The sequence below is a fragment of the Mus musculus genome, chromosome 18, assembly GCF_000001635.26.
Source record: "Mus musculus strain C57BL/6J chromosome 18, GRCm38.p6 C57BL/6J".
NCBI classification, from domain to species: domain Eukaryota; kingdom Metazoa; phylum Chordata; class Mammalia; order Rodentia; family Muridae; genus Mus; species Mus musculus.
Window position 1 is genome coordinate 49,830,459 of NC_000084.6, and position 14,704 is coordinate 49,845,162.

The 14,704-nt window shown below is 39.8% G+C and overlaps 1 protein-coding gene across 5 annotated transcripts in view; it reads left to right on the forward strand.

The window, feature by feature from the left end:
- The first annotated feature begins 2,131 nt into the window (after positions 1-2,131).
- Dmxl1 (Dmx-like 1) overlaps positions 2,132-14,704 on the forward strand; it is a 132,884-nt gene continuing 120,311 nt past the window's right edge. For 4 of the 5 annotated variants that reach the window (XM_006525916.4, XM_006525917.4, XM_006525918.4 and 1 more), the window contains exons 1-3: positions 2,132-2,718; positions 9,929-10,054; positions 13,328-13,399. In XM_006525916.4, the coding sequence (XP_006525979.1) occupies positions 2,632-2,718; positions 9,929-10,054; positions 13,328-13,399 (285 nt within the window). In that variant the 5' untranslated portion in view covers positions 2,132-2,631. The remainder of the gene's footprint in view (positions 2,719-9,928; positions 10,055-13,327; positions 13,400-14,704) is intronic. The other variant, NM_001081371.2, reaches the window with a different exon arrangement.

The following is a 14,704-nucleotide window of genomic DNA, read 5'->3' on the forward strand; positions in this document are numbered from 1 at the left end:
TCAAACTCTTGTAGTCCCTAGCAAAACAGATGCTCCTGTGGGTAGACTTTCCATTTATTTGTGTGTCAAGTTGTTATCTATATGTAACTGTGGTATGAAGACACCGTTGTAAAGTCAAGTTGAATGTAATTGAACATGATGTTGTACTTCAGAATGCCAGTGCACTCTTTAGCCACCCACTCCTGTAGACTTTCCTTTATTCTTCTCATTACTGGGGCAAAACACGTGGCAAACGTGTGGTAAAGAGGGAAGGCTTGGTGGGTTTTTGTTTCACTATTTGAGGGGGATACAGTTGGTCCATCAGGCGGGAAGGCAGCGTTAGGTGGCTGGTGTCAAAAGACAGATGTAAATATTGCTGCTCCTCTTCCTTCTCCATATTATTTAGTCTGGACCCATGGAGTGGCTCTGTCTACATCTCTAATGGGTCTTCCTTCCTCAGTGAAATGCCTCAGGAAACGCCCTTACTGACATACCCAGAGATATGTCTCCCAGGTGATTTCTAGGGACTGCACTGTAGCTCAGCAGTTGGGTGCTTGCTTAGCAAGCGAGAGACCACAGAGTCAATTAGAAAAAGCCAACTTAGACTGCACAAACTTCAATAAAATACATTACATTTTGTCTTTTGTCTTCTTTCGAAAAGAGGTCTCATGTAGCCACAGCTGCCCAGCCTCAAGCTTTCTATGTAGCCAAGGCACTCCTGAATCCCCTGCCTTTACCTTCCAAGTGCTGGAACACAGTATGTCGCTCCATCCCTGGCCTAGTGTTGTCCACTTACGAAAAGACTGGAATTTTGAACCCATTTTCATCTTCCTATTTTAAAAGGGGAGATGGGTCTTAGAATATTTTTACATTTTGTTTGATTTTTGTTTTTCGAGATAGGGCTTCTCTGTCTGGCCCTGACTGTCCTGGAACTCACTCTGTAGACCAGACTGGCCTAGAACTCAGAGATCCACTTGCCTCTGCCTTCCGAGTGCTGGGATTAAAGGCACACGTGTCTGGTCCCGGATATTTTTTAATTGCAAAACAAAGTAAATGTATATTGCAAATATCTTAGGAAAAGGAGATAAGTGGTTACTAGTATTTCTCATCGAAATACTAGCTTAAGTTTCTTGATTTATTTAGTTTCGAGACTGGTTCTCTTTCTGTAGCCCATGCTGTTCTATTAACGTTCGCACTTAAGCCTATATTAATTTTTTTTTTTTATTAAACTCCACCTGTACTTCATAAACTGGATAGTCCTGAAATTCTTTTCTGCACCCAAGCTCCAAATTCCGGTTTGGCTTGAACTGAAGTTTCTAATCTAGGCAAGCTCCTTAGGAGGCTGAGGGTGTCAGCGCCGGAGCTGTGTCTCTCCTGACCCTTCTCACCTCTGATAATACTATTGCAACAAAGTTCATAGTTATATTCATCTATTTGAAACTTTCTTGAACACTTTGCACTAAGCCTGTGCCAAACATTTGAGACAGAGAGGAATAGAACCGCCTAATGCCTTCCCTAAGCCAGGAAGCCATTTGAGCAGATTTTTGTTAATAATAAGACGAAAGAAGTGTCAAAACATGGAAACTGGATCTCACCACTGGTACCTGACAATTCATTTTGAGATTCTTGGGTTCTTTTTTAAAAACAAAGTAGGACTGGTGGGTCATTGTTATCGGCACTATTTTAAAATCTCGGTTGTTTATAATAAAAAAAATAAAGCATTACTAATACTGAAGAGCCTAAACCTTTCTAAATTATCTTACTTAATGAGTTGGAAATGCGCAAAGATAACCGCGACAAGGCTAAAAGAGGTTTCTAGCATCACTTTTACAGATTCCCTCGGGGCGCCGGGGGGGGGGGGGGGAAGTGGTGCATCTTGGGACTTGTAGTCATACTAGGAGTAAGGAACCTGCACCTCCTCACAGTTGAACTTTCTGTCCTAACTGTTAGGTTGATCCCTTACCCGAAGCACAGCTCGGTTACTTTTAGATAACTCCTGGGTCTTACAGTGTTTACACTAGGCTCAAAGTGAGCCTGGGCTCCTCCACAAGCCTCAAAGAGATTGGCTTTTCTTCAGGAAGGGGCGGAGCAGTAGGTACGTTTGCGCCTCGGGATTGGCTCACTCACGACTAGAAAAGGCGTTGCTGCCGTGTGTCCCACTGGCCATTCGGGAGCCGTGAAGGACTTCTCGCGATACTTTGGCGCAAGGGCCGGAGCCGCGTAGCGAGCGCTGGCAGCTGCTGAGGGCGGCGGGGCCGCGGCTGGGCTGGGGCCGCTCTGGTGAGGAGCAGCGCGGACTGCCGCGCTTCTCGGGCTGTGCGGCCCACCGACCCGGCTCGGGAGGATCGTGTGGACAGCTCGGTCCCCGCGGGCCGCGCCCCGGTGAGCGGACGCCCGCCGGCTTTTACCTGGGCGGCCGTGACAGGTGCAGAGCGAGCGCGGCGCCGCACTCGCTCCCCGGCCCGCCCCCCTCAGGCCTCGGCCGCCCGGCTCGGGATGAGCCGCGGGCCCCGACCGAACGTCTGCGGCTTCGGGCGCCTGGCACCGCCGCGGAGGAGCGGCCGCCGCCCCTAGGGGGAAGGCGCAGGGAGACGGCTGAGCACGGGCATGAGCTGGCCGCGGCGGCGGCTGCTGCGGGACTAGGACGCCGCCATGAACCTGCACCAGGTGCTGACCGGCGCGGTGAACCCCGGCGACCACTGCTTCGCCGTGGGCAGCGTCGGCGAGCAGCGCTTCACGGTGAGCGCGGGAGAGGCCGCACGGCCTCCGCTCCAGGCAGCGCGGTTTGGGGCTTAAAAAGAAAGAAAGAAAATGTTTGACTGACTTCTTCTGGCCAAAGTAGTTCCTCCAAAATGTTAGAAGAATCACGACTTTGGGGTTCGGGGGATCAGCGATGATTTTCCCGCTGCATAGGCCTGGAATGTGGAATTCATTTACATTCAGTAGTTCGGATTTGCTGCTGCTGCTGCTTTTTTTTTTCAGGTCAAGGTTCTAAGGTCAAGTCTTTGTAGTTAAAAGAGTGGGTGTCTTAAAATGGTTACTGATTATTAAGCTAGTTTAAATGACAATAGAATGAAAGCGGCGCCTTTCTATTTATTTTCCCTTAAAAGTTCACCGATGAAAAACTTTGCCAAGAAAATAGTCTCCATTCATTCCTCACGTCCTTTGAGTTACTTAGGCAACGGCCTTGTAGTCCTTGAAAAGTTTTGTTCGAGGTAATTCCCGAGGGTTTCACCTTTGCATCTTCAGCCTGTCTCCTGTTTGCTAAGGGCAAGTTAAGCTTTAGCCAGTGTGACTTGCTTGTCTTTTCTATTCTATTTCCAGCTGTTGGAAAAAAGAGAGTCTCACATTTCTGCCTTCGTGGGTTTACTGACACTTTTCCATCTTAGTTTAGCTTTTCTAATAGTTTTAAGTCACAAGTCAGTAGTGGATGTCAGACCTCTAGTCTGAACATATTTATAGTGCTGATGTGTTTAGCTACAACTTTTTTATTAAATGTAAAATTTAATTTTGTACAACTAAAACACAAACAGCTTAACATGCCCCAGACTTAGAAATCTTAATTTCTCTCTCTCTCTCTCTGTGTGTGTGTGTGTGAGAGAGAGAGAGAGAGAGAGACTCAGACTTTTGTTAGAATAAGCAGTACTCAGCATTTAATGTGCTTTAGGCATTTAATGCTTAGACTGTACTTTTAGAGTTGTGCTAGCCTGTGACTTCCCAGTGGAGTGGCACATGACACTAGCACTTGTCAAGATTCTAATTCTTGATGTTTGCCTAGTCTAAAATTCTCAGGGGAAGTGAGGGGAGGAGATCCCGTCTTCGCATTTGTCACCCCATAGCTGGATAGTGCTATCTCTCCTTAAGGAAGGAAGCATTGCCAACGAGGTTTCACTGAATGTCTTTCCAGTGAGAGATTCTAGGATAATGATGTATTGTCATTTTCTGCCATCCCCTAAGCTTAATGAGAGCTTTCTCCAAGGCAAATAAATGCTAAGAACTTTTGAAAAAGGCATTCTGAATGCACATAAGGCAGTGTGGGTACTTCAAAGCATGTATAAATTGACAGCCCGTCAATACAACTACATGCATTAGTCTATAAAATATAAAACCTTGGCAAATTGCTTTCATGCTAGTTTTTAGGAGCTAAGGGTTAAATAGCAACCATATACTAGCATGTAACTTGTTGCCCACTTCTGTTTTTAAAGTCAGTTTTTCCTTAAAGCAAGCTGTGATGACCTTCCTCTAAGCTGGTTGTAGATTGCTTCTAGATAAGCATGTAATCACATAAGTTATACACACATTTATCTACACATTAGATACTTAAACACATATAATATAACTACATTAGTTTGGTATACAGATCCCAGGTCCCTTTAATTCTGGCGACAGTTTAAAGATTATGGTCCTGCTTTTTCCTCCTGCAGCCTTCTGGAGTTCCATTTCAGCAAGTTTCTTGCGCTTACTTTCCTGAATAAATGGGTGCAGCTCATATTTCTTTGTCTTTGCCCATTTTCTCCTTCATGTTTATGAACAGTCTGTTGTTCCTTCCTTGAGATTTGTTTTTAACCTTTTTTGGAAGAATGTCAGTGATGGCACTGAGGATCAAATCAGGTCTGTGGCATTCATTCTAGTCAAGCATTTCGCCAAGCTCCACCCTCCCCTGGCTTTTGAATTTTTATTTTATTTTTATTTTTTTAGCAAGAGCAAAATTAATGATACATAATGTACAAAGGATTAAAATCTTCATGTTGCAGCTGTACCTGAAGTATGGACTTGAGATTTGCAGCCTCCCCTTGAAGGCTTCTTTCATCCGTGGTGGTGCTTCATGGTTTCTCTGTAGATGCGTCCGTGTTTGCAGTTCTTCCCTTTACACACTTGCAAGTAGTGCAATACTTATGTTGAAGGATTTCCAAGATCAAGACTCTGGTTCCTGCTTAAAGTTTTGACAGACTTCAAATTGAATTTGAATGACAATTTTTATGTTTTAAAATGCGCAATTACTAATATAGGTTAGCATATCAAAACATTCAAATTTTTTTCCCAATTATGTCAAGTGCCATCACACTAGTTTGGATTTGCCCTTAGAAAGCTTCTAGTGGGCAATGACCGTGTGACTCCTGCTTTCGGAATTCCTTTATTTCATTATTAAGCTGTCTTGCTTTGCTTAAGTATCCTCAGTGGCTTCATTGTGAGTGCCTAGACAGTTACTGAGGTAATAGTGATACTTAGTACTTGAGTCATAACCTGGTTTGGTTTGAAGCATGGTTCTTTATAGTTAGATTGCTTTGTGGTTTGTTTGCCTGCTTTTGTTTTTGTTTACTTTTTAAATTTTGCTTTTGTTTTTATTCTAAGGATCAAGCCAGTGGGCCTTATGCATATGCTTACATGCTATGGAAGCTTTCTATTACTGAACTCTGTCCTTAACACTGCTTTCACTTTTTCTTTTGAGGCAGGGCTTTGCCACACTGCCCAGGACTCCAGCACACAGACACACATGCATGTACACACACATACACACACACACACACACACACACATACACACATACACTATTTGCTGACTAGCTGAGGCCATAGGTCATTAGTTGGTTTTTTTGTTTTGTTTTGTTTTAGCAAGTTCTCTATTAACATCTAATTTTTTTTTTTTTTCCCCCGAGACAGGGTTTCTCTGTATAGCCCTGGCTATCCTGGAACTCACTTTGTAGACCAGGCTGGCCTCGAACTCAGAAATCCGCCTGCCTCTGCCTCCTGAGTGCTGGGATTAAAGGCGTGCGCCACCACACCCGGCCATCTAAATTTTTAAAATCATCTTTTAATGGAGCTCTGTTTGGTGTTTGTTATGTGAAATGTCAACTCTTAATTCAATTAAGGTTATAATTCATTGTATCTAATTCATTTAGTTTGTATTAGAAAGTACTTTATAAATAGTGGTTGATTTGATGAGTGGGTACAGAAGCTTATTGCAATGCAGTTAATAATTGCTTTAATAATTTAGATTTGATTCTCAATACAATATTTTTACTAAAAGTCCTTGAAATTTTAACACAGTTCATTTGTTACACATTTTATCATCAACATAAAGTGAGGAATTAGGAGACACTGGGTGTCTTAGTCAGGGTTTCTATTCTTGCAAAAACTTCATGACCAAGAAGCAAGTTGGGGAGGAAAGGGTTTATTTGTTCAGCTTACACTTCCACATTGCTCTTCATCACTAAAGGAAGTCAGGACTGGAACTCAAGCAGGTCAGGAAGCAGGAGCTGATGCAGAGGCCATGGAGGGATGTTACTTACTGGCTTGCTTCCCCTGGCTTGTTCAGCTTGCTTTCTTATAGAACCCAAGACTACCAGCCCAGAGATGGTACTACCCACAATGGGCCCTCTCCCCTTGATCACTAATTGAGAAAATGCCCCACAGCTGGATCTCATGGAGGCATTTCCTCAACTAAAGCTCTTTTCTCTGTGATAATTCCAGCTTGTGTCAAGTTGACACACAAAACCGAACAGTACATTTGGCCCTTTATCAACTGACACACAAACACATCACTATTAAACCTCAACCCTTACTTTCTTATTCATCCCCAAGATCTAAATAACTTTAAAAAGTACCACAGTCTTTACATATTAAAAGTTTAATCTCTTTAAAATATCCAGTATCTTTTAAAATTCAAAGTCTTTTAACTGTGGGCTCCACTAAAATACTTTCTTCCTTCAAAAGGGAAAAATATCAGGGCACAGTCACAATCAAAAGTAAAATTAAACTCCAACTGTCTAATGTCTGGGATTCACTCATGATCTTCTAGGCTCCAGCTGCCTGTACTCCACTGCTGCTGTTGTTCTTAGTGGTCATCTCATGGCACTGGCATCTCCAAAACACTGCTGTCTTCCACTGTAAGGAGGCTTCAGCAATAGCCTCTCATAGGCTCTTTTCATGGTGCCAAAGCCTCAGTTTCTTTGCATGACCCCTTCAGTCCTGTGCCATCAGTGGCAACTGAGGCCACACCTTCACCAGTGGCCTTCTGAGGCCTCTCACAGTGCTCAGCCTTAGCTGCTCTTCATGACCCCTTCATGCCTTCAAAACCAGTACCACCTGGGTGACTCTTACACATTACCAAGTCCAGCCACAGCACAAGGTATAACCTTGGCTATGTCTGGAGCACAGCCTCTGTCCTCTCAGAAAACACTTCCCAGAAGATGTCACCTAAATGATGCTGGTCTCTTCTTAATCCCCGATAATTTCTTAGCTCCAGCTAATCAGCATTAGTAATCCCAGTAATGTAAAGTTTTCTCTTTAGTAGTTCTGGTATCTTGTTAATCACAGCTGATTCTTCAGTCCTGGCTAACTAAAACCACAGATTCTTCACAATCAAAATAGCAACAGCTCTGATAAGAGTCTTTAATCTTCCCTTTGAAATTTCACAAGCCAGGCACTGTTCTTAACATTATCTTCCAAGCTCCAACACAACATCCCACAGAATACTTAACATCTAATGTATCTTCTAGCCCAAAAGTTCCAAAGTCTTTCTCCAGTCCTCCCCAAAACATGATCAGGTTGCCACAGGAATACCCCACTCCTGGTACCAATTTGTCTTAGGGTTTTTATTCCTGCACAAACATGACCAAGAAGCAAGTTGGGGAGGAAAGGGTTTATTTGTTCAGCTTACATTTCCACATTGCTGTTCATCACTAAAGGAAGTCAGGACTGGAACTCAAGCAGGTCAGGAAGCAGGAGCTGATGCAGAGACCATGGAGAGGGATGTTACTTACTGGCTTGCTTCCCCTGGCTTGTTCAGCCTGCTTTCTTATAGAACCCAAGACTACCAGCCCAGAGATGGTACTACCCACAATGGGCCCTCTCCCCTTGATCACTAATTGAGAAATGCCTTATATCTGGATCTCATGGAGAAGCACTTCCTCTACTGAAGCTCCTTTCTCTATGATAACTTCAGCCTGTGTCAAGTTGACACACAAAACCAGTTGGTACACTAGGTACATCGGGCAAAACTCTTTTCCTTGTTTACAGTCATGCTTACCTCATTCTTTTTGTGATATTCTGTGAGTGTTCTAATCCTGACCTATTAATAGCTTTTGTTTTTTGGACGGAGAAAATGCTCAGTTTACAAGACACAGTGATTTAAAAAGAGACACCATTAATTAGAATCTAGATTTCTTAATATTTTCTGTAGAATACTGACATAAAATAAAATAATACTTTTCCTTTTGTAATTCATCCATACTTAGTGCTGACAATGTACACTTCCTGAGTATATTACCTTCAGTGGTAAGAAACCTATCTTAGAATTCCAAACTGATAAATTTAAATGATCCATGGATTTTTCACTTAAAGATTTCACACTCAAATTCATTGTTTAGACTCAGTTTTCCACCTTGTTTTTGTTTGTTTCCCTATTTCAGTTACCTTTTGAAAATAGTTGCAAGTTCTGTCTGCCTGTCTTTTTCTTTTTTTCTCTTTTTTTGAGACCAGGTTGGCCTCAGACTCAGAGATCCTTCTGCGTCTTCCATTGTGCTGGGACTGAAGGCATGTGCCACTGCCACCCAGCCCTAGCTGGTTTTCTAAGCTTGAGGCTTGGTAGAATCATCAGCCCCTCCTCCAACTTTGTTTTTCAAGTCCTGTTGAGTCTACCTCCTAAATAGTTTTCAGATCTCTTCGTTTGTCTTTATCTCTACTCCCTCAATGAAATAGCCCTTTAACCTATGTCCTTGAATGCAGTTATGCATATCTTCAGTTTAATGCTGCCAGAGCAGAAGGCAAATTAAGATAAGTGTGACCTCTTTGGGTATTTTAATAAATGTCTCTAGTCTCCTGCCAGTTTTGCTGTAGAACTGCCTTCTTAAACTTGAGGTATATCTATAATATTCACAATTTGCACAGTAGGAATCCTAAATACTTTGTTTCTCTTACATCCAAATACTTTGGCAGATTTATTCAAACAACTTTTTCAACTCCTGCTTTTGTGGAAAAGGTCTTAATATTTATCTGCTCCTCATTCCTAAAGCCTTAGAGTAGAAGTCTCTAGTCAGATTAGTCTGTTCCTCCTGTAATTAATTATTTAATTTTGAGTCAAGGTCTTTTTATATAGTCCTGACTGGCCTGGAACTCACTATGTTGATCAAGCTGGCCTCAAACTCACTGAGATTCTGCCTCTGCCTCCCAAGTGATGGGATTAAATGTATGTGTCACCACCTATGGCCCCTATGTTTTTATTTTTAAACTGTAGCCTAGTTCTTTATTTCTGATATCCTTTGTCATTGCATTCCCAAGCAATTAGAGAGGTAGGGAGTAGTAAATACATGAGAATAAGTAAGAAAAAGAGAGAGCCTGGGATGGAATCAACTGCTCTAAAGACTAAGCATGTTTATGGTCAGGTGGTCCTTCTTAAGAACAGATTCCTGCATCTTTGGATTATATAGTGTTAGATATGTTTGATTTTAAATGGAAAAAAGAACAGAAGGAAGAGCATTGAAAGGAGAGGGAAGGAAACAGGCAAAAGTGCCTGAGATGGATTTATAGAAGGATAATCACGTAGGGTATTTTCATAGGAAGAAAGGAGTTAGGGACTTTATTGCAAGTGTAGTAGGAAACTAAAATTTAAACAGTGATTATAACTTGATTCAGTAAACTTCTTCAGAAGTCATTTTGGGGCAGGGGTTGAAAACAGAGACAGGGATTTAAGCAATTGGATTGTTAACAGTAGGACAACAGACAGATGATTTTGTTACAAATAGGATGAGGACATTCAACGAAGATGAAAGAAATGCATGTGAATTTCACATGGGGTTGGTTTTTGTAGTTGAGTTATATATAGGAAGGAAAGAAAATAGTTGTAACAAAGGCTGTCTCAGAGGCAGTTAAAATTTATGTTTTAAACAATGTGTAATACCAGTTTTGTACATACTTTTTGAAATGTTTATCATTTTTATTTTACCTTTTAGGCCTATGCATCTGGATGTGACATTGTAATACTGGGAAGTAATTTTGAAAGATTACAGATCATCCCAGGCGCTAAGCATGGAAATATTCAAGTGGGATGTGTAGACTGTTCAATGCAACAAGGCAAGGTAATCTTGTGGTAACATGTAGATTTTTATCAGAATAATCTCTGAAATATCTATCTCCAAGACCCTTCCAAGGACAAAGCTATACATTTCTTTGGCTCTCCAAGATGAATTTTGGAGAATGTCAGGAATTCTGGTGGTGATTTGTTGTTGTTTGAAAATATTTATTTTTATTTTATGTGTATGCCTGAGTGTATTTATGTGGACTCTGTAAGGGTGGGGTGGTAGGGGTGGGGCACAACCATGGATGTCAGAAGAGGGTTTGGATCACCTGGACCTGGACTTCACAGGTGGTTGTGAGCTGCCTGACCTGGATTCTGGAAGCAGACCTAGGCCCTTTACAAAAGTAGCAAGTACTCTTAATTGCTGAGCCATCTCTTCACCTGGTTTTGACTTTTGAGACAAGGTCACACTGTAACCTAGCTTGTCCTAGAAATCACAATGCAGCCCAGGCTAGCCTTGAACTTTCTGCAGTCCTACTGTCTGTCTCTTGAATGTTGAGATTATAGGCATAAACTATTATACCCAGTTAGGAACTCCATTTTTGTGTAATTTTAAGATGTAGTATAATCTTTACTAAATGAGATAGAAGCATAGTACTTATTATTTATAAACATCTGAAAGCTTATTGTTTTGGCATTGGAATACAGAATTGATAAAAAACTAAGATCTCTTGAGATGTTAGTTTCCTTAAAATGGAAAAAAATAGCATTATTATCAAAAGACAAATCATTTGGTAGTCATTTGTAGGTAGACTTTATTCTAGTAACTTCTAGAAAACAGAAAGGGTACATAAACTAAAATATGGAATTAAAAACTGTTAGAACTATGTATATGAAAAGTAAAAATAGTAAGTTGAATAAATAATAATAAAATAAATAAATAGAAAAAAATAACAGCAAATACAACACAGCATAGTTCTTGTTGATATCTCTGTGGAGTATCCTGCTCGGCATCATACTAGGCAACATACATTCCTAAAAATAGCACCAAGTAAGTATAGCCGACTAGGCTTAGTTATATGGTTTTTGAGACAAGATCTGCCTAACTTGGAACTTGCTTTGTAGACCAGGTGGCCTTGAGCTCACAGATTGTCTGCCTTTGCCTCCTTAGTGCTGGGATTAAAGGCATACGTCACCATGTTAGGTACTTTATGATACTATTGATAAAAGGTGTTTCTATGTCAGTCTTTATCTATTTGTTGTACTTCCATTGTCTTTTGTCACTTTATAGGTCTTCTTTTCAATGTAGTTGCAAATATCTCTCATATATCTGCCTCTTGTTTAGACCTTGACATGTTCTTCTTTTTAGGATTCTAAAACTGTGAGGATTTTTTTTTCATGGTTTTAGTGTTTGCTTGTCTAGCTCTTTAGTTCTGTAATCTTTTGTTATTATTAAAAACTTACTTAAATATCCAGATTCATAGAGCTAAGTAATGTTGGAAATGTGATAGCTTCCAGCAAAAGCTTTTCATGAAGATTCACTAAGTTATACAATTATCTAGGTTAGGAGGAAGTAATTTGATTTTATGATCAAACTAATAAAAAGTAAGTTTTCTTATTAATAGGTAGTGCTATGGTCAAAGCCCTTTTTTCTTAAAGTATTAGGAAGCCAGGCATGATGGCACATATCTGTAGTCCTAGCTACTCGGGAGACCTAAGCAGGAGGGTTTCTTGAATTCAGGAGTTCTGTGCTGTAGTATGCTGAGCCCATCTTGTATCTGGACTAAATTTGATATCCATCTGGTGGCCTCCTAGGAATAGGGGATCACAGGGTTGCTTAAGGATAGGTGAATAGGTCTATAAAGTATCAGGAAGAAAATTTTTTAGGTTCTGGTACTAAGGTACTTCTGACTGTCTTTAAGAAAGAAAACACTATTTGATGTCAGCAACATATATCATTAACATTTTTTCTTTGTATAACCACCAAATTAGTCTGAGAGACTGTACCTGTATATTTCTTGTTTTTTTTTCAGCTTCAAAACTTCTTATTATCTTGGAAAAATTCAAATTGTTCACAATGGCATGAATCATTGTATAATAAGGCTCAGACCTATCTTTTAGTCTTATGTTCATCATTCTGTTACAAAGAACACTTCTAGCTAAGTTGGTCATGAGTCACCTGTAAATAACTGTATTGATAATATGCCTTCATTTTAAAATTGGATGGATACTTAATTTTCAAAACCAACTCATACTTCGGGCCCAGTATTTCTTAGCTCAACACAGTGCAGCTGATTTGTGTATTCTATAAACTCAGTTTATTTAGCATACTTATTTTGAATTTTTGTATACATGATATCCTCATCTCTTTCTTTCCATTAGAACATATTGTTCTTTTATTTAACTCTACATTTTTTTTTTTAATCTGGTTGATTTGGAACTATGTAGACCAGATTGGCCTTGAACTCACAGAGATCAGCCTGCCTCCACCATGCCCAGCTGACTGCCTTATTTATTTATTTGTTTATTTACTTATTTGTTGCCTGTTTGGTTTAACTTTTGTTTTTGAGATAGGGTCTTAACTGTGTATCTGATGCTGATCTATGATTCTTTTCCCTTACTCTTCTAAATTCTGAGGTGGCAGGTTTGTGCCATCATGTCTAGTTGATTTCTAATGTTTTGATAGTTTCATTCAAGCTATCGTAGTTGCTGACTTACAAGAAGGAATTAAATATGTAGCTCATTTTCAGTATACTGTGTAAGTATCTCTGTGTAAGAGACCTGGGATCAAATTATGTGTTCCTGCCCTCCACAAAATAAAAAACGAAAAAGGAAGAAATTTCAAAAACATAAATGTTAAGAATTGTACTCATTGTGTTTATAAAGAATAGGTCTTGTTTTATTTTTATTGAGTTAAATTATTTGTTGGGAAAATTAGGAACTCCAACGATAGATAACCTTAAAACTCATTTTAAAATCATGTCAGAGTTTGTATTTGGCAAAGACTGTATTTACATGCTTCCTCTGTGAGGAAATAGTTGTCATTATTATACATGCTAAGCATTTTATGGCTGTTCTTTTCATTTCTTGACCATAGGACTATTCAAAAGATGGTGTTATGTGTATTATAAATGCAGACAGAGAAGTCTCTGAGTGTGCATAAAAAAGGTAGCAGTGCTGGGGTTCTAACATCATGTGATGTCTTCTAGATTGATATTCTTAAATACTGATGGGTGAAATCATATGCTTGCATATTTTAAATATAACTGCAATAGTTATTTGTTCTTTTGATCTATAGGTATTTTTAATTTATATTTGTTTTTCTTTTTAAAAGATTGCAGCATCCTATGGGAACGTTATCTCTGTTTTTGAACCAGTCAGTTTGCCGAAAAAAAGGAAAAACTTGGTCAGTATTTTATTATTTTTCTTTTAGGAATTGAAATAGATCTAGTATGAAAGAATCAAAATGACCATACTAAATATAAGTTATAAGTCCATAGTATAAGTTATGGACTATAATTGAAGACACATGTTAAGTTCAATTTTCATATTAAAATATAATTAAATTTTTCATTAGAATTGAATTAGATTATATTTTGTCAACAAAATATAAAGTGTTCTGTTTTCCTTCTAACAGTTTTATTTGATATCATATAAAGTGTCAATAACTTAAAGTTTGGAAGTTACTTTATTGCTACTGTCAGAAACCATTGTTGAGCCAAGAGATACCTTATTATTTGGTCTATACAGCAATCTTAAGTTTTCTGCCTTTTCATATGTTTATTCATACAGTTACATGATTTGTTTTCAGTATTACAACATTTTTAGGACTTTCTTTTTTGCTTTTATTATGTAATACAGTTGCTGTCAGATGAATAAATGCTGTTCTTTATAAGGAAAGTATATAAGAAATTAGAAAGTTTGTTAACTAGTCGTTTATAAATATTGGGAGTATGTACTTAGATTTCATGTGTTTTAGTGCTCTTGAGTATAACAGGCCATATTCTTCTCCATGTCTTTGTAGTCACCGTGAAGATTAAACCAGTGATTCCTAAGCCACATGAAAGCATCAGCATGGGGAACTGGAGGGATAGGCTTAGAAATTGTAGAACTGCTGTCTGGTTTTTGTTTATTAGATATTTTCTTTATTTACATTTCAAATGCTATCCCGAAAGTTCCCTATACCCTCCCCCTACCCTGCTCCCCTATCCACCTACTCCCACTTCTTGGCCCTGGAGTTCCCCTGTACTGGGGCATATAAAGTTTGCAAGATCTAGGGGCCTCTCTTCCCAATGATGGCCGACTAGGCCATCTTCTGCTACATATGCAGCTAGAGTCAAGAGCTCCTGGGTACTGGTTAGTTCATATTGTTGTTCTACCTATAGGGCTGCAGACCCCTTCAGCTCCTTGGGTACTTTCTCTAGCTCCTCCATTGGGGGCCCTGTGTTCCATCCAACAGATGACTGTGAGCATCCACTTCTGTATTTGCCAGGCACTGGCATAGCCTCACTCGAGACAGCTATATCAGGGTCCCTTCAGCAAAATCTTGCTGGCATATGCAATAGTGTCTGGGTCTGGTGGCTGATTATGGGATGGATCCCCGGGTGGGGTAGTCTCTGGATGGTCCATCCTTTAGTCTTAGAACTGTTGTCTGTTTTTTCTGTTGCTTTTACTTATGTGAACTTAATTTTTTTCTTTTTTTCAAGATAGG